We start from the raw sequence: 19,568 nt of genomic DNA, 5'->3' as shown, positions 1-19,568 counted from the left end.
GCTGCTTAGTTTATGCCTGTTGTACAATCATTTTTGATAGCTGATTTCATATAATGTAAGATCATTTTAAATGACTGCAATCTGCCAGTTATCTCAAACCTTGATTTTTAAAGCACAACAGAATAATCAGCATAACTAAAAGATCCGGTCAGAAAATATTACTAGATGATTCTAGGAATCATTGAGAATGCTGAAGATAGTTCCCACTCTCATAGATATTTATATAACCAAAGATGGAGGGAGAATAGATATTAATCTATACTTGAAGCATTATAGAAGTTTTAATAAATGAGCATGAGACATTGTAAGTTCTCAGTCAGATATGTGAGCCTTTTAGATGGAAAATTTTTAAACATTCTCTATCAGGACTCCAAAACAAACAAAAAAAGCAAGTACAATTTATCTTTTAATAGGTTCAAATCCTTTAATGAAGCTCAAGACCACCTTTTTATTGAAAAAACTATTAGAATGATAAAATGTTTTACATGATTACATATGTAAAACCTCTTTTGAATTGCTTGCCCTCTGGGGGAAAGGGAGAGCAAGAGAGGAAGGAGGGTCAAAAGAAGAGAGAAAATCTGGAACTCAAAACCTGTTTTTAATTGTTTTTACATGTAATAGGGAATTTTTTTAAATAAAAATTAACATAGTTCAACCCATCTAGTTGAGTTTAATATAACTATGATATTCTATTACTTCAACGATCCCTTAACTTCTTTGCCATTTATTACAAGCATTTACCTGCCAACCTGTGCTTCTTCCTTAACCTAATTCACAATCCACACACTTTCTCTCCAACCTACTAAGCCACATTCTAGCTCCATTATTCATTTACTCTATTAAGTGTGTGTGCATACATCTATGCTATATATGTACCCATGTATACATGTGTATGTATATGGGAATTAAGAACTGAAAATAAATTCAAAATGAGTTGTAAAAGTATACCTAGTGCAACATTTTTGGAAGAAAGTTAAAAACCAAAGAGGGAAAATGTGGGGCAGCTGAGTGGCTCAGTGGATTGAGAGCCAGGCCTAGAGAAGGGAGTCCTAGGTTCAAATGTGACCTCAGACACTTCTTAGCTGTGTGACCCTGGGCAAGTCACTTAACCCCCACTGCCTAGTCCTTACCACTTCTGCCTTGGAGCCAATACACAGTATTGACTCCAAGATGGAAGGAAGGTAAGGTTTAAAAAAAAAAACAAAGAGGGAAAATGACTTGTTCATTGTCACACAGAAAACAAATAGGAAACTGAATATGTACATATGGTTATAAATATGCACATACAAGCATACAAATGAATATATAAGGACATGTGCATTTTTATGCATCAGGGTGTGAAATTCTCTCATGTGTCGTAATGCTTGTCTCTGGACAGAGTGAAGGAGGAAAGTGGGAATAAGTCTATACCAACAGCTCAGGCTGAGGGCAAGTCTATTTTTTTCCACCTCCAAATACATTAATAAAATCTACACAAGAAGACATTGATTTTATTTTCTCCCCATGATCACATGGGTTGTTCCCCCTTCCTTTTTTAATTTTTTAATTTTAATTTTTTAATTTTTTTCGTGGTTATATGATTTATGTTCTCTCTCTCTCCTCTTCCCTCCCCATTCCTGGAGCTGACAAACAATTCAACTGGCCTATACATGTATTATTACTCAAAATCTGTTTCCATATTATTTATATTTGTAATAGAGTAATCTTTCAAAACCCACAACCCCAAATTACATACCTATGTAAACAATCATATGTTTTCTTCTGAACTTCTACTCCCACAATTCTCTCTCTAGATATGGATAACATTCTTTCTCAAAGTCCCTCAAAATTGTCCTGGATCATTGCATTGCTTTTAGTAGCAAAGTCAATTACCTTTGATCATCCCACATTGTTTCAGTTACTGTGTATAATGTTCTCCTAGCTCTGCTTATTTCACTCCAAATCAGTTCATGGAGGTCTTTCCAGTTCTTATAGAAATCAAGCAGTTCATCAATCCTTATTAGCACAATAGTATTCCATCACCACCTTATACCACAATTTGTTCAATTTGTCCCCAAATTGAGGGACACCCCCTCATTTTCTAATTTTTTACCTCCACAGAAAGGGCAGCTATAAATATTTTTGTACAAACAGGACTCTTCTCATTTTTTTATCTCTTTGGGATAAAAACCCAGTAGTGGCTTTGCTAAAGACATTCATTTTAAGATGTAGTCAGATATTTCCTGTCTTTTCCCATTCCCTATTAAAAGGAAATCTCTATAAACATAAATTCAAATGTTTATACTCACTTGCACATTACAAAGCCAGAGACCAATGTTTCCTTCATTCCAAACACAGAAAAAGGGTTAAGAAGGTTAAAAGTGATTGGCCATGTGAAAACAGTTGGTCCTACCAGTACTTCAAAATGCCCCTGACTGAATTAGCTATACAGTCAATTCCCAATTATTCAAACTAATTGTAAGGCTTAGAAAGTTCAAAAAACATAATGTAATTAGCTTTTATAATGTGTTTTTGTACTTAACATTTGAATATGTATGTATAGCATTCTGGGATTTTGGTCTAAAACAATCATAATGCCTTAGACTGAAGAGATTTGACTCAGGAGCTGGGAAAGCATCCAATTTCCCCATCCAGGCCCCATGCAGAGAATAAATAAATTGTATTCTCTTTCATGGCTGCCTCTTCCATTGCCTCATCATGGCACAGAGATGACCCTAGGTTCTAGAATGTTATTATAGCAGAGTTCAAATTCTGGCAGAATTTACCAAGTAAGAAAGGCATCAAATACAGGCTTGGCAAAAGATTGTCATCTTTTGGGCCAAATGATCAAACTATCTAAAATTTCATGAAGCTTATCTCCAGAAGCTTAGCCATTGAATGACAATCTTATTTATTGGAAGGGGAGGATGGGAATGAATCACATCAACTCCCAAGAACCACCTTCTAAAGTATAGAGGAACAGAAGACTATATTGGTGAAGGAAATATCCATACCTGTAGAAAACTATAGGTACTTAAAAATAAATATGTACATGATCTAAAAACTTCCTAAAAATAAAACAGATAATTAGATTTGGGTATATCAAAAAGTTTCTCTGTTCAGAGAAGTAATTGAGATTGATCAAAAGTCTGAACTAATTCATGCTAGCACCAATAAATCCTTTAGCCTAAGAAAGTTATTGTATTTCTTTAAAAGGACAGTTATTAAACTAAAAGAATCATTAATTGGTAAAATTTCAGGAACTGTGTGGCAAAGGGAAGTGGAGAAAATGCCCATATTTTGTTGGAAGAGATTTGAGGACAGGACCCACAAAATAAACAAATCAGTCCAGTGTGAGAGTATACACTGTCCCTGCTTTTTACAGCTCATTTTTCCTTCTACTACTCTCTACCCAAAAATAATTCTCTAAAAGAACAAAGGGTTTTTTTTACATATGGACATAATGTATGTTCTTCCTACCTCATAAGGAACAAATGTTTGTGAAAGTATCTGGAAAACAATGAGGCACTTTGCCAACGGAAGGTATTGTCACAATTCACAACTGCTTCCCTGGTAATAGCAGAGGGCTTCAGAACTGTGGGGTTGAAGTACAATTAGGCAGAATATCTCCTAACAATATATAGTAATTTGTCACAGGGTTGCCTATAAACTTAGGACTGACTGTAAAACTGAAAACAAAATTAACCAGGCATAAGCTGGAATTTAAGGATCTGTTCTCAATGTCAAAAGTCTAGTCTACATATGTATATGTGGATATATATCTATATACAAACACATATATACACATGTACATTTTAGACATTGTTAAATATTAAATGACATATACAAGATCATAGGATTTAGAACTAGAAGGAACCTTAGTCTTCATCTAACACAACCAGATGAGTAAACTGAGGCCCAAAGTGACTTGTATTCAAAATTATATAGTTAGAAAGTTCTGAACTTTCTAGAAATTTATTTCTAGAATTCTAGAAATTTCAAGAATCCCTCTTGCCATTGGACCAAGATGCTTTCAGAGAAGCAGAAAATCACCTAATTGGGCTCCCAGAAAGACCAGTTTGTAAATGTGCATAAAAGAGCTAAAGAAATTTGTAGATCTTAATTTTTTTATCAAGTGATCTAATAAAATTGAAAAGCTTTTCAACAAGCATAATCCTTTACATTTTAATAGAATATCATAGTTTACAAAAGTTTGCATGGCTTATCTCACTTTATCTGTATAATCACACTGTGAAATAAGGAAAATAGAGATTATTCCCAAAAAGTAATAACTTGGCTCAAAGTGGTTGGGTGATTTAACCAAAACCACAGAGCTGACAAGTAAAAGGTATTCATCAAGTAATGTTTGTGAGATTTGATTATTTTTACTATAATTTCTTAAATTCTTATAATTATAATAAAAACAAGAAATAAAATTCAAATTTCTGGCTTCAGTACAATTACAATATAACTAGATTCACATGTCTTCCCATAGAAAATACAGTCTAGGTTTTCTAAATGCTTCTATGGGAGAATAGAAATCAGGGCCCTTCCCCAGCCCTGGTAGCATCTAGGTTATGAGCAGGTGGAAGCTGATGCTCCTATCCTGCCCATACTAGACTGAGCCTGGGTCGTGGCAGCCTCTTCTGCTTTACTTCTTTCCTGGGTATAGATGACTGAGCAGTGCTCCTGGGATGGACATTTCTAGCCTTCCAGGAATCTCTGGGAGTGATTCAAAAGTCTTGGGTTGCTTAGCCAGGGTATACTGGTATAGTTTTAGACTGGTTGATCTTTTCTAACTTTAAATCCCAGGATTTTGTACATCATTTAATAATTGTAAATTTTCTTCAACTCCTACAACTATTCCTAAGGGGACTGCTTCATCATTTCAAAGCCCCAAACTGCTTTACCACTGTCACATCTATCATAGTAATTGCCATGGGAGCTCCACCCCATGCTCTACTGGAGGGCCCTTATATGCCTATCCCCACACATGCTCCATGTACAACTTCCAATATATGTTAAATGAGAGATTTGGATTAGGCAATTTCTAAGGACCCTTCTAGTTCTAAAACTATAATTCTATGAAAGTAAGCTACTGAATTGTTGCTATGAACTTGTCACCACATAAAACAAAGCATCTCAAATTAAAATGAAATCTGCACATTCCTACCTTTACCCAGTTCTATCACAAAGACAAATTGAATATATATTTCATATACTTATGCATACCGTATTTTTGCAAAACCAAGTAATGTCTCCTTCATTTCCAGTGTAGAAAAGTATTACACCATTTTCTTTCTTCCAGTATTGATTGGCTACTAGGTACCGTTGTTTAAATGTTAAATTAACATCAAATCCAAAGTGATCAACCTGTAACCAAAATAAATAATGTTTTAAAAAAGTAAATTAGAGACAAATGTATTTAAGGAGTTAAACAGTATCTTTCATAAAATTAAAACTTACAGAAAAAAAGATATACACTCAATCGTGACAAGTTCATTTTTTTCTCCTTAATTTTCCAAAATAAGACTTTAGGTGTTCTTTCACATGTGGTTGTCCCATCAGGATATCAAATTCAACACATTCAAAATTAAACTCATTATCTTCTTTCCTATACTGTCTCTCCTCCAAATGTTTCTGTTTCAGTTGAGGCCAACAATGTCTCAGTGCTTTAAATTAACTTTGCATACCCAAAATGGCCAACTATATAGCATATACACAATAAAGCTCTCTCTGTCTCTGTCTTTCTCTCTTACTCTCTGTCTCTGCTTCTCTCTGTCTCTTTCTCCCCTTTCTCTTTACACACACACACACACACACACACACACACACACACACACACACACACACACACACATTACTTATCCATAACCTAAAGGCTATACAAAAACATATAACTGAACATATTAACTGAAAACGTAAGATTGAGTTAAAAAGGCTTGAAATAATTCTATTTTCTAAGAGGCTCTACCAGAACACTATATGTCAAGAAATAGAGAGAACAACCTCTTCTCCATACTAAACACAATATTTGCTTGGATTTCTCAATATCAAAGCTAAGTACTTGAAACTACTAAGACCAGCTAATCAACTGTTTCCAGTTTCAAAGAAATGACAGAAAGGGGACAGGGTTGGGTAGGGAGAGGCTGCCCTCTTCTGGCAGACTGACACAAGTCTACATCTTTAGTTCTTCAAAGAAGACAGGTACAATCATTGTTTATAAACTATTTCTTGCTTTCTAAAATAATTTAGTTTAATTCAAAATAGGAACCTACATCACTTAAATATAAACAGAAGCACCAAAATTTTAAATACAGTTCAATTCCAACAGAGCTCTTTCCAAACAATGACACTGAAATTTTTCAAATGTTATCCTTTACCTAATGCTACAAAACTTAATTAATCATTAAGAATGGTTGGTGCAAAAGAAACAAAAAAAGAGAATTCAATATACATGAAGTACTGGGAGCCATCAGACCATTATTCCTTGACAAAGTCATGAGTGGTAGCTGAGGAGGCCACAGAGTAGCCCTTGGCAAGATGTGACTGCCCACTCTATCCCCCTTGCATGACCTCTCTCATTAACATCCCTTACCTAAGGAATTGACATGATTATTATTCCCCCTAATCTCAGAAGGATTAATGCAAGAGCAAAATACCTGTATCCTAATTCTCTAAAATGTCACCAAAAGATCAGACCCTCAAACCCAATCCCAAAAGACTATCATGGGTTAACTTTTACTTAGGTACATAATTCCCAGCAAAACCATAGCTACAAGCCAAGCCCAGAACTTTCCCACTTACAGAAACTTACTCTCATGAAACCAGCACACAAATCAATCATAAAGGCCCATACAAAACCTACAGGTACACTAAGCTTCAACATGCCTCAGTGACTTGACTTCACAAACCAGTAACTCAGAAACTCCCTAGTAAACCCTGAAAAATGACCAGTCTAATATTAAATCTGAATTGTGTTCCCAGTACCCCTCAACCTCAATGATATGATTACTGAATTGTCTTTTTAAGAACTTTTGATTGATCATTTCTTTTTATTAGAAGCAATAAGTAATTTTCCTTGATTTTTTATAAGCTCAAACTCCTCATAGGGTAATGAGAAAATTAAGCTACCTGTGACAAAATCATTTATCTTGTGTGAAACCTTTATGCTGTCAAGAATCTGTAATCACAATACACAATATAGAAAGTTAATCAAGTAATTTGTTAAAAGTTAATGTATCACTTTTCCAATTATCTGTTTAGACATGTGTGTTAGGCAATATATCTGTGTGCCGAGAAAATGGGTATAAAAATAAACATCAAGCCTGGGGATGGCAGAGCAGCTATCAGATGCAAAGCATGCCCATGGCCTTAAATACACAGCTGTCTTCCGTTTGTTATTTTCTTGACTGATCATTTGCCACCTGTTGGGAACCCCTGGAGTCATGAGTGAGACTGGACCTTGCCTGTGGCATTGAAGTATCAAAATAACACTACTGAAGTTCTACTCTGAAGCCTCATTAGGACATAGAATTAAACCCAAATTCTTGAAGACAATGCCAACCAAACTAAACTGTGGCATTTCCTTCTATGTTGAAACACCCTGGAATATGGGCCTGATGGTCTTCTGAGGTCTACAGTCAACTGTGGTTCACAGGTCCCAGTCAACTCTGAAAAAAAGTTTATCACCAGGATGGTCACAGTGTAATGACTATTTCAGCCAAAACAACTCAATACATAGTACCTACAAAAACATGGAGGGCTTGCAAACTGCAATATGTAGTGAAGGAAGCCAGACAAAGGGTACCAGACAAACAACAAATCTTTAAAGTACAAATAAATTTAAATAACTTAAAGCCAAATAATTTTAACAGTAAAACTGCTAGTGAATAAATTTCATGGTACATATTCCATATTCATGTGGAAGTTGTTATGTATACTTTAGGGGGACAATCACTATTCCTGTAGCCCTTGAGAAGATAGTAATAAAGATTATCATAGTACTGTGGGTGTCATTACCAACTTGTATGAATACATGATCTGAAAACCTCTAATAAACTATGTAAGGATCTGTTAAATTAACTAATCCCATTTCCCATTACTTTAAAACTTTCTTTCACTAGCAAAAAGACTCCAGCAAGTGATTAGAAGGGTCATCCACCATGATCAAGTAGGATTCATACCAGGGATGCAGGGCTGGTTCAACATTAGGAAAACTATCCACATAATTGACCACATCAACAAGCAAACCAACAAGAATCACATGATTATCTCAATAGATGCAGAAAAAGCCTTTGATAAAATACAACACCCATTCCTACTAAAAACACTAGAAAGCATAGGAATAGAAGGGTCATTCCTAAAAATAATAAACAGTATATATCTAAAACCATCAGCTAATATCATCTGCAATGGGGATAAACTAAATCCATTCCCATTAAGATCAGGAGTGAAACAAGGATGCCCATTATCACCTCTATTATTTGACATTGTATTAGAAACACTAGCAGTAGCAATTAGAGAAGAAAAAGAAATTGAAGGCATCAAAATAGGCAAGGAGGAGACCAAATTATCACTCTTTGCAGATGACATGATGGTCTACTTAAAGAATCCTAGAGACTCAACCAAAAAGCTAATTGAAATAATCAACAACTTTAGCAAAGTTGCAGGATACAAAATAAACCCACATAAGTCATCAGCATTTCTATATAATTCCAACACAGCTCAGCAGCAAGAACTAGAAAGAGAAATCCCATTCAAAATTACCCAAGACAAAATAAAATACTTAGGAATCTATCTCCCGAGACAAACACAGGATCTATATGAACACAACTACAAAACACTTTCCACACAACTAAAACTAGACTTGAACAATTGGAAGAACATTAACTGCTCATGGGTAGGACGAGCCAATATAATAAAAATGACCATCCTACCCAAACTCATCTATCTATTTAGTGCCATACCCATGGAACTTCCAAAAAAATTTTTTACTGACTTAGAAAAAAACATAACAAAGTTCATTTGGAAGAACAAAAGATCAAGGATATCCAGGGAATTAATGAAAAAAAATACAAAGGAAGGGGGTCTTGCAGTCCCAGATCTCAGACTATATTATAAAGCAGCGGTCATCAAAACAATTTGGTACTGGCTAAGAGACAGAAAGGAGGATCAGTGGAATAGACTGGGGGCAAGCAACCTCAGCAAGACAGTATATGACAAACCCAAAGATCCCAGCTTTTGGGACAAAAATCCACTATTTCATAAAAACTGTTGGGAAAATTGGAGGACAGTGTGGGAAAGATTAGGCTTAGATCAACACCTCACACCCTACACCAAGATAAATTCAAAATGGATGAATGACTTGAACATAAAGAAGGAAACTATAAGAAAATTAGGCGAACACAGAATAGTATACATGTCAGACCTTTGGGAAGGGAAATACTTCAAAACCAAGCAAGAATTAGAAAGAATTACAAAATGCAAAATAAATAATCTGGATTACATCAAATTAAAAAGTTTTTGTACAAACAAAACCAATGTAACCAAAATCAGAAGGGTAGCAACAAATTGGGAAACAATCTTCATAAAAACCTCTGACAAGGGTTTAATTACTAAAATTTATAAAGAACTAAATCAATTGTACAAAAAATCAAGCCATTCTCCAAATGACAAATGGGCAAGGGACATGAACAGGCAATTCTCAGCCAAAGAAATCAAAACTATTAATAAGCACATGAAAAAGTGCTCTACATCTCTTATAATCAGAGAGATGCAAATCAAAACAACTCTGAGGTATCATCTCACACCTAGCAGATTGGCTAACATGACAGCTATGCAAAGTAATGAATGCTGGAGGGGATGTGGCAAAGTGGGGACATTAATTCATTGCTGGTGGAGTTGTGAATTGATCCAACCATTCTGGAGGGCAATTTGGAACTATGTCCAAAGGGCGATAAAAGACTGTCTGCCCTTTGATCCAGCCATAGCACTGCTGGGCTTGTACCCCAAAGAGATAATGGACAAAAAGACTTGTACAAAAATATTCATAGCTGCGCTCTTTGTGGTGGCCAAAAATTGGAAAATGAGGGGATGCCCCTCAATTGGGGAATGGCTGAACAAATTGTGGTATATGTTGGTGATGGAATACTATTGTGCTCAAAGGAATAATAAAGTGGAGGAATTCCATGGAGACTGGAACAACCTCCAGGAAGTGATGCAGAGCGAGAGGAGCAGAACCAGGAAAACATTGTACACAGAGACTGATACATTGTGGTACAATCGAAGGTGATGGACTTCTCCATTAGTATCAATGCAATCCCTGAACAATCTGCAGGGATCTAAAAAAAAATACTACCCACAAGCAGAGGATAAACTGTGGGAGTAAAAACACCGCTGAAAAGCAACTGCTTGACTACAGGGTTGGAGGAGATAAGACTGAGGAGAGACTCTAAATGAACACTATAATGCAAACTCCAACAACAGGGAAATGGGTTCGAGTCAAGAACACATGTGATAACCAGTGGAATCATGCGTCGGCTATGGGAGAGGGAAAGGCGGGGGGGGGGGGGGGGGGGGGGAGGGGAGGGGAGGAAAAGAAAACGATCTTTGTTTCCAGTGAATAATGTATGAAAACAACCAAATAAAATAATATTAAAATTAAAAAAAAAACTTTCTTTCCTCGAGTTTTAACTTCTAGAAAGTAAAAATTTTAATTTCAAATACCTCTCACATTATGATTTTTATCTGGACCTAGGATTTCATCTCTTGTTAAGCATCTTCCTCAATAAGTATACCTTCTCTGGATAATCTCTTCATTCATTACTCCATACTGCCTCTCATATAATTCTCCAATATTTCTTACTTCTAAGAAAGAAGTCTCTGATATCAATAAAGACCCTGCTGTATAATGAATTTTGTAATCGACTCTGAGAAGGATGGATATCCCTGGCCTTGAGTGGAGTTTATAATCAAAAGATACATTCACTTGAGAAAAAAATAAAAAACATATAAGACTAATCATCAGTGCCAAATCAATTCGATAATAAATTGAGCTAATGGCCCCTCTCAAAGTCTATTACTAAATAATGCCAAGAAGAGCATTTTGAAGGAGAAGCAGTAAATGTAATGAAAGGAGAATGGATCTCGGAGTCTAAATTCAAATCTTGTTTCTAACATACTGGCTGTGTCTTTAGGGAACTCTCTAACACCAAAAGTTGCAGAACAGTTGCCAATCTGCACTAAGAAATGGAGTTTCCTTACCAGAAATTCCCATATCAATAAAATCACAAGGTAATCCCTACCCACCCCTCAAAAAAATTCTTTTGGAAAAATCATTTGTGTCAACATTCAAAGAAACAAGACTCTACGTCTATGATAATCCTAAATTTTCATATGCAGTAACAAGAGGACACAAATAACAATTTCCAGTGACCTCAAGAAGCTTTGAACCAGTAAATTCATGGGTGGTAAGCCCCGAAGCCAATAATTATGGACCCAAGACAAATATCACTTGTGACAAAATTTAAAGCAAAGAAAAAATTATTTAAAAAAACACAAGGGGGTGCTGTTGTACAATCCAGCTCTTCAGATAATGTGGAGAAAAAGTTGTTAAAGCTCATTATTTGTTTTTTGTTTGTTTTTGATGGAAGTTAGGGGCTTGGGTAGGGAAGGAGCCTTAGAAATAATTTATTTTTATTATTTTAAGACAAAATTGGAGGGGGTGTATATTTGATATAATAGTGAATCTTTCAGAGTTCAAATCTGGCCTCTGATTTTTACTAGCTGTGTGACCCCAAGCAAGTTGCTAACCCTATTTGCTTCAGTTTCCTTATCTGTAAAATGAGCTGGAAAAGGAAATGACAAACCACTTCAGTATCTTTGCCAAGAACACCTGAAGTGGGATTGAAAAGAGGCAGACCCCAACTGAAAAAAAACTCAACAATAACACATTCATATATTTCAAGCATGGCTCAATTAACTTGAATACCTCAATAATTAAAGAGGTTTCTGTTTAGATATACTTGTGTCCCAAGCTGGGAAATGTTCAAGCTTGGCCTACTATTGCCCCAGGAACAACTTGGCTAAATTAAAGGCTCATCACCACCTTAGTTGTCAAGTAATTAACTTTTTAGCCACAGTAACTAAAACTATTTCCTAAGTTATAGAAGTCATGATATATTCCATAATATGTTCCAGATTATCCTTAAAGTGCTTTAGTATATTTAAGAAGTAGAGTTATATAATATTTGGATACTATACTACTATACATATAGATAGATATATTTTGGTATAATGTGTTTAGATATTATTTGTTTTATTTATGATAATAGTAAGTAATAACATGTAAAGGAACTATGATCTTATCATGTGGGTATTTCCTCCATCAAAATAAGTCATAGCCCTTTTAACTTTAGTTTCCAAGAGTGGCTACAGGGGAAGAAATCTTTCCCCTACAGCCAACTGTGGTAACTTTGCTAGTGTGACCGCAAAAATATGGATTTCAAGACTGTGAACTGCCCAAACTGTAAAGATAATTTTTAGCATCTTGATTTTAATATCAAAAATAAGTGGTCGCCATGGGAAAAATTCCCAAATATGAAATACCCAAGTCAGCTGGGATTTATGGAGATTTTAATTAATATAAATGAAGGAATTAAGGAAAGGGAAAGAGACAGAGTAAGAGGAAATAATAGGAAAAGGCTAGGGCCTAGGCCAATAGCCTAGGCCTTTTCTCTTTAAGAGAGAAACTAAGTCAGTCTTTAATCACTCACCACAAGATTTTTCCAAGCAAAACTCTAGTGTTCAGAGACCCAGCAGCCTCCTTTGACTCCTGACCTCCAATTCAGCTACCAAAGCTGAACTAAATCAAACTCCCTTGAACTGGTTCAGACAGCTCCTTTTAAAGAGAAATTTCTCTTGTGTCACCTCCCCTTAATTTTCACATCTACCAATCACAGTAGATGCTTTTCCTATGACAGCCCATTCTTAGTTTTTAGTTCTCACTTTCTCTTGGTAGATTATATCTTCTGAGTACTTCACACCTCTTTGTTAAACTTGCCCCTTGCAAGTTGCCTGACCTTTTAGTGATTAATTTGACCTTCATAGGTACTTAGCACCCTTTTGTATTAGATCTAAAAATAGACCTATCTTAAGGGCTTTTGGCCTCACTATAAGTATGGGTTAAGTACTTTTTCATTGTTCAGTAAGGAGTTTTACAACTTTATCGTCTCCTAAAGTATGCCTAAGTATGGGTGGAGTAATTTTAAAGTTCCCAATACATTCCTGATCAAGTACCTCCATTGTTTAAAATAAGGAATAACCTTAACCAAATGCTCTAAGGTAGAGTCTGAACAGTTTTAAGATTCACACTAGGCTGATATGCAGACAACAAATATATGTTCAGTCGCTAGGCCTATCCTCAAACACCTGCCAATTTGGAAGGACCTGTCAAAATCTGCTCTCTGTTACAAAGCATTTAAGAGTTCAGGTTCATTTACACAATGTGATAAGGATGACTTTTGTGGAGGGTTTTAGAATAACAAACTAAATCCACTCACACCAGAGCCCAACCAAACTAGCTTTTTTACCATTTCTCATATATGGCTCTCCAGATCTCCCATCTCCTGTCCTAGAGTCTTTGCTCTGGTCATCCTCCATCCCTGGAATGCATTCCCTTCTCATCTCCACCTCTAAGAATCTCGAGTTTTCTTAGGAGCTTAAATGCCATCTCCTACAAGAAACATTTGCTGTGAATGCTCTCAGCTACAATTGCATCATCTGCAATATTTCCCTGGACTCAGTGGCCAGGGCAGAAACTATTTTATTTTGTCGTATTTCTAGGACCTAATGCAGGTGCTTAATAAATGCCTTTTGATTGATGTGTGTGTGAGCATGTGGGTGGATGGATGGAGACACACAATCTATATCTAAATAGAAATCTACCAAGATTCTCAAAATGCTTCACTAAACCCTCCATGAACAGATCACATTCATAACTGGTGTTATATAACATAACATTATGATGGTGCAGAAATATCTAAAATAGCAACAACAGACACAAAAAAATTCCTAGAAAAATCACTTTCACAAATGAATGTTGACTATGTGATTCTGAGACAGTGGTAGGTGGATTGGTAGGTAGAGTCTGTTGCAGTATGTTTAAATGTGTTTAGGGAGCTAACACAGATCTAATGAGGTTAAGGGAAGGAAAGGAGGAATGCTTTTAGGGTGCTGAATCACATACCTAAAAGAAAAATTAATAAGCAGGTAAGATGAAGAATTGAGAAGTGTCATTGCCAGAACATCTTTAACAAGACTACTAGGAAACAAGTCTCAGAGGAATAGATAAGGAAGTGCGGGGAGAAAATTATCCAGAAATAAAGCAGAAAGAAGCACATCAAGAAAGCCTAAAGACTTCCAATTTATGTCATTAGTGCAGTGTGTACCCCTAAAACATTATAGGTGGGAGTGTCTTCAATCCAAAGGACAATTCGTAAAGTAAGAGTAGCTATACTGGAGACATAAAGGAAGGAGAGAATGCCTGGAGAAGGCCTCTCTTGGGAGCATAGATCTTACTAGGACAATGTAGGAAGAACCAAGAGGGGATAGGAGTTACAGAGAAGGAAAATGCAGCTTAATACAAGGAAGAACTATAAATAACAAGAGCTGACTGATAATGCAAGGGGCTGCTTCCTAAGGGAGTGCACTCTCTATCACTAAAGCACTTAGGTATGTGATGACATTATGATGATGTGTTAGGCATGAACAAAATAGAAAAGAATCCTACACTGGGTGGAATGGGTGATGTATAATTAGGTCTCTAAGGTTCCCTGGGGCTGATTTGATTGAGTTGAGACATAGCATTTGTTTGCCCTAGGCAAGTTTAAAAATTGATTTATACTAAATCCCTTCCATGATTACCATCTCCAGGAATTTTAAAGCTTCAGTTTATAAACGCCAAGGTGCCAAAGAAGTAAGAATTTTCTGATATTAAAAATGTGCTACTATAAAAAAGAAAACATATCTTTCACTGCAGGTCTCTCTATGTCAGAGGCTCTAATCAGTTGCCTACCTTTTCTACCCCTCATCCTTAGTTCTTGAAGTAGCCTGTACTTCTCAAAATTTTTCCTCTAGTCCCAAAGATCCTTATTTATATCTACCAACCTAGAGGCCATAATACAGCGTTGACTTATATGAAAAATAGCAGTTAATACATCTAAAGATTTACAAAAGATAAAACCTTATGATTTATCACAAGGGTAAATAATAAAATTTATATCAAAAAAACCTATGGCCTCAAATATACATAAATGGACATAATGTAGTTTTAAGAGGATGCTGATCCACAGAATATACCAAACTTGTTCAGTTAACTAGCATTGGTTAAACATTTACTATGTGCCAGGCACCTATGTGCTAAGTGCTGGAAATACAAATACTGTAGAAGCAAAAAGAGTCTCTGCCCTCAAAGAGCTTACATTCTAATCAGGAAATATAATACAAAAAAGAAAGCTAAAGAAGGAGAGGGGGAGGAGAAGAGAAGGAAGACAGGTGTAGAGGTACATGAAGTCCAAAAGAATACAGTTGTTGGGAAAAATGAAAAGATGAGTGGCCTGGTTGACCACCTCAAATGGAAGATTCCGAGAAGAGCCACTGATGAGTCTGTGAACCCAGAAGGTAAAAAGCCTTGCTACTCTAAGGAAAAAACAGGAGTGGAGTATACTTGTCTCAACCAAAAGAGCTGAAAATTTTAGTTACTGATTAATCCTTGACCCATATTGGCTCAGATGGTCTCACTACAGAGAAAGAACATTTTCCCACACCAAATCCTGTGGCATAAAAGTCACCACAGGAGATGAGTTTCAATCCATGGTCACATCAGCTCAGAAAGAAGCTGCAAACTGCAGCAACAGGTGCAGCAAAAGCATCTGTACCACCAAGGAACTCTTGAGATCTACACCAGGGAGATCCTCAGGGCATGGGATTGAGAAGTTGCAAGGAACAGCAAGGCCCTGTGCTAGACTTGAAGCTGTGAAAACTTCAATAGGAAAGAGAAGCAGCTACAAGGCAAGACTTTCTCCCTAGAAACACTGAGTTTTCCCTTATCTTTTCCTGGGTGAGTGAGACTCTGGAAGAGTGTACTCTTTGCTTTCAATGGGGAGTCTGAGAATTGTCACATTACTTTATTTTCTTGTGTTTGATTTCTATTGTGTCCCAACTAAATGTTTTGATATTTAATTTATACTTTCTTCCTGGTATGGTGGCAACAAATACACTGAATAGAAACTTTTTTAAGAATACTCTATTTTTCCCCTAATTACAAGTAAAAACAATTTTTAACATTCATTTAAAAAAATTTTTAAATCCAAATTCTCTCAGAATAATGTTTTTAATTCATAAAATAAAATACATAGGATCAAAGAGGAAAGGGGGCAGCTGGTGGCTCAGGGGATTGAGAGCCAGGCCCCCAGGTAGGAGGTCCTGGGTTCAAATATGGTCTCAGACACTTCCTGGTTATGTGATTCATAGGCAAATCGCTTAACCCCCACAGCCCAGCCCTTACCACTCTTCTGCCTTGCATAGTATTGATTCCAAGACAGAAAGTAGGATTTGTTGCTTTTTCTTAATGGTTAAAAAAGGGGGAAGCCAATTGTATTTAAAGAAGAAAAAAAAGAGGAAACAAAATAGAATTATCAAAATATTTTCCAAAAGCAAGTTCCCAGGCTCCCAATTAAGAAGCAGCTAAGTGTTTTAGTGGATTGAGAGCTAGGCCTAGAGATGGGAAGTCCTGGGTTCAAATATGGCCTCAGACACTTCCTAACTTCCTGGGCAAGTTATTTAACCCCAAAGGCCTAGCCCTTACCACTCTTCTGCCTTGAAACCAGTACTCAGCATTGATTCCAAGACAGAATAAAGAAGAGGAGGAGAAGGAAGAAGAGGAGGAAGAGGAAGAAAAAGAGGAGGAGAAGGAGAAGGAGAAAAGCAGATCCTTTACTACTTTACCATCGAGTCAAAATGACCAACTTGCTATCCCTCACAGACAATATTCCATCTACCACCTCCATGCCTTTGCCCAGGTGATCTTTAGTTCCTGTGCCATCTTAGAATCCTGGACCTGATGTCAGGAGTACACATCTCCCTCCACAAGTTCAAATCTAGCCTCAGACATGTACTATGTGACCCCCTCAGTTTCCTCATCTGTAAAATAAACTGAAGAAAGAAATGTCAGCTCCTCCGGTATATTTGCCAAGAAAACCCCAAGTGGGGTCCCAAAGAGTTGGATACAACTGAAAAATGATTAAATCCCTCTTCATTTGCACTATTTAGCTATTTTAGCTCTAGTTCTATCTCTAGCATCCAGCAAAGCTTCCAAATACCATCTCCTACCCATCTGTCCTTAGCCCACCCCCATTCTCCAGCTGCTAGTGCCTCTCCTTCACTGGTCTTGTAGTGTGTATAGTTTGTTTTTACTTTCATGCACATATTTCTTTCACCTAATAATGCTGTTTTGTTTTTTATATGTAATGCTAACTGCTGGAACGCTGTATGAATTTAATATATGCCCATGGACGATTCTAAACGCTTGAATGAATAAATGAACAATGAACCTAAAAAATTAACCAAGACCTAGATTACTCTGTATCACCTAGATAACTATGACTCCTTCTGTTTATTTTTAAATAGATTATTTGATAAAATAAAATATATGTAAGCTACCTTAAAGACTTTTAGTACTCTGAAAAATAAAACTTTTACAGAGTTCTGATACAGTAAATAAGAAAGCAAATGTCAAAGGGGAATTCCATGAAAAAAGCTCAATTCTGAGTCCATTGTCAAAGTCTCAAGAGACTCACTTCTCATTTTAAAAAATCATACTGCCCCCTAGAAAAACACCCTCTTAATTGTTTTAAATGTTCTTCCTGCCTGGATGATAAGGTCACAGTGAAAAGATACAGGAAAGGAGGAGGATATCCTCACATGAAACCAAAAAGCCGAGCACAATAGCCACAAGGTAAAGAACTAGAGAGCAACTTCCTGTGATTAGGTTCTGGTTCCTTTGCCACAGGATCATTATCTTTTAGAACAACTGTTGGCTGTTTCTAAAGATAAATGAGAAATTTCTTTTAGTGATTATGGAGTTCACCTTAACTCCCACCAGCCATCTTATTCAGGATATCTTAAGGCTAAGGGAGTCACTGGTGACTCCTTATATGTGACCCTGGCAGACCAATGTGACTTAGACTGGATAAAATCCAATCAGACAAAGACAAATTAAAGACCTACTGCTTGTATCAAACCAATTGATTCAATTCTGCTTCCTTAAAAATCATTTTTTAGTCTATTATCTTTATATTAGATGTTTGTTATTAAAAAGTACAAACTAGGTTCAGCTAGGTGGGTCAGTGAATATAGAAAGCCAGTTCTGGATATAGGAAGTCCTGGGTTCAAATGTAACCTCAGACACTTCCTAGCTGTGTGACCCTGGCCAAGTCACTTAACTCCAATTGCCTAGCCTTTATAGCTTTTCTGCCTTGGAACCAATAGTTAGTATTGATTCTAAGTCAGAAGGTGAGGGTTAAAAAAAAAAAGTACAAGCTAAACCCAGAAACCATCACAATATAATTCAAATGAAACTCAGATTGGTGAGTGCTGGGGGCCATCAGTCCACGACACCTTGACAGAGTCACACGTGGTAGCCGGGGAGACCACAGAATGGTCCTTGGTGAGATGTGACTGCCCATTCTATCCCCTTGCATGACATCTTTCATCAATGCCCCTTACCTATGAATTGACATGATTATTACTCCCCCTAGTCTCAAAAGAAATAATGCAAGAGCAAAACACATGTACTCTAATTCTCCAAAAGATCACCAAAAGATCAGACCCTTAAATCCAATCCCAAAAAAGACTATCATGGGTTAACTTTGATTTAGGTGCATAATTCCCAGTGAAACCGTAGCTACAGGCCAGGCCCAAATCTTTCTCATGAAGCCAGCACACAAATCAATCATAAAGGCCCATACAATAAGTACAGGTACAGTACAGGTACACTAAGCTTCAATATGCCTCAGTGACTCAATTACACAAATCAGTAACTCGAACTCCCTAGTAAGCCACCTGTGACGAAATCATTTATCTTGTGTGCAACCTTTATTCTGTCTGTAATCACAATACAAAAATATAGAATGTTAATCAAGTGATTTGTTAAAAGTTAATGTATCACTTTTCCAACTATCTCTCTTTGATTTTGTATACCTACATGCCAAGAATATGGATATAAAAATAAATCCCAAGCCTGGGAAAGTGGAGCAGCTTGGAGATGCAAAGCAGTCCCATGGCTGCAATGATTAAGCTGTCTTCTGTTTATTATTTATTTGATGTTATTTATTTTGACTGGTCGTTTGCCACCTGCCAGGAACCCTGGAGTCACTAGTGGGACTGGACCCTGACCTCGGCAGGTGAGAGCAATAATTAAAAGTATGATTTTCCTTAAAGATCTGGCCAGGGGCATATTGCGCTAACAGTTCATTTTTCATCATGGAAAAAAGCACATTAAAACTATGTAATTAGTTACATGACACTTT

At 36.5% G+C, this 19,568-nt stretch overlaps 1 protein-coding gene across 2 annotated transcripts in view; it reads right to left on the bottom strand.

Annotated features, from left to right (window-relative positions):
- The window catches only part of PRCP (prolylcarboxypeptidase), an 84,025-nt gene that overhangs the window by 42,005 nt on the left and 22,452 nt on the right, over positions 1-19,568 (bottom strand). Inside the window, exon 2 of one of the 2 annotated variants that reach the window (XM_007490887.3) lies at positions 5,212-5,352. In XM_007490887.3, coding sequence (XP_007490949.3) covers positions 5,212-5,352 — 141 coding nt within the window. Of the gene's footprint in view, positions 1-3,459; positions 3,572-5,211; positions 5,353-19,568 lie in introns of those variants that run through there. The other variant, XM_056794912.1, reaches the window with a different exon arrangement.

The sequence above is a fragment of the Monodelphis domestica genome, chromosome 4 (genome assembly GCF_027887165.1).
Source record: "Monodelphis domestica isolate mMonDom1 chromosome 4, mMonDom1.pri, whole genome shotgun sequence".
Classification (NCBI taxonomy): domain Eukaryota; kingdom Metazoa; phylum Chordata; class Mammalia; order Didelphimorphia; family Didelphidae; genus Monodelphis; species Monodelphis domestica.
Note: the sequence above shows the minus strand (reverse complement) of the source record. Positions and strands in the feature narration are given on the sequence as shown.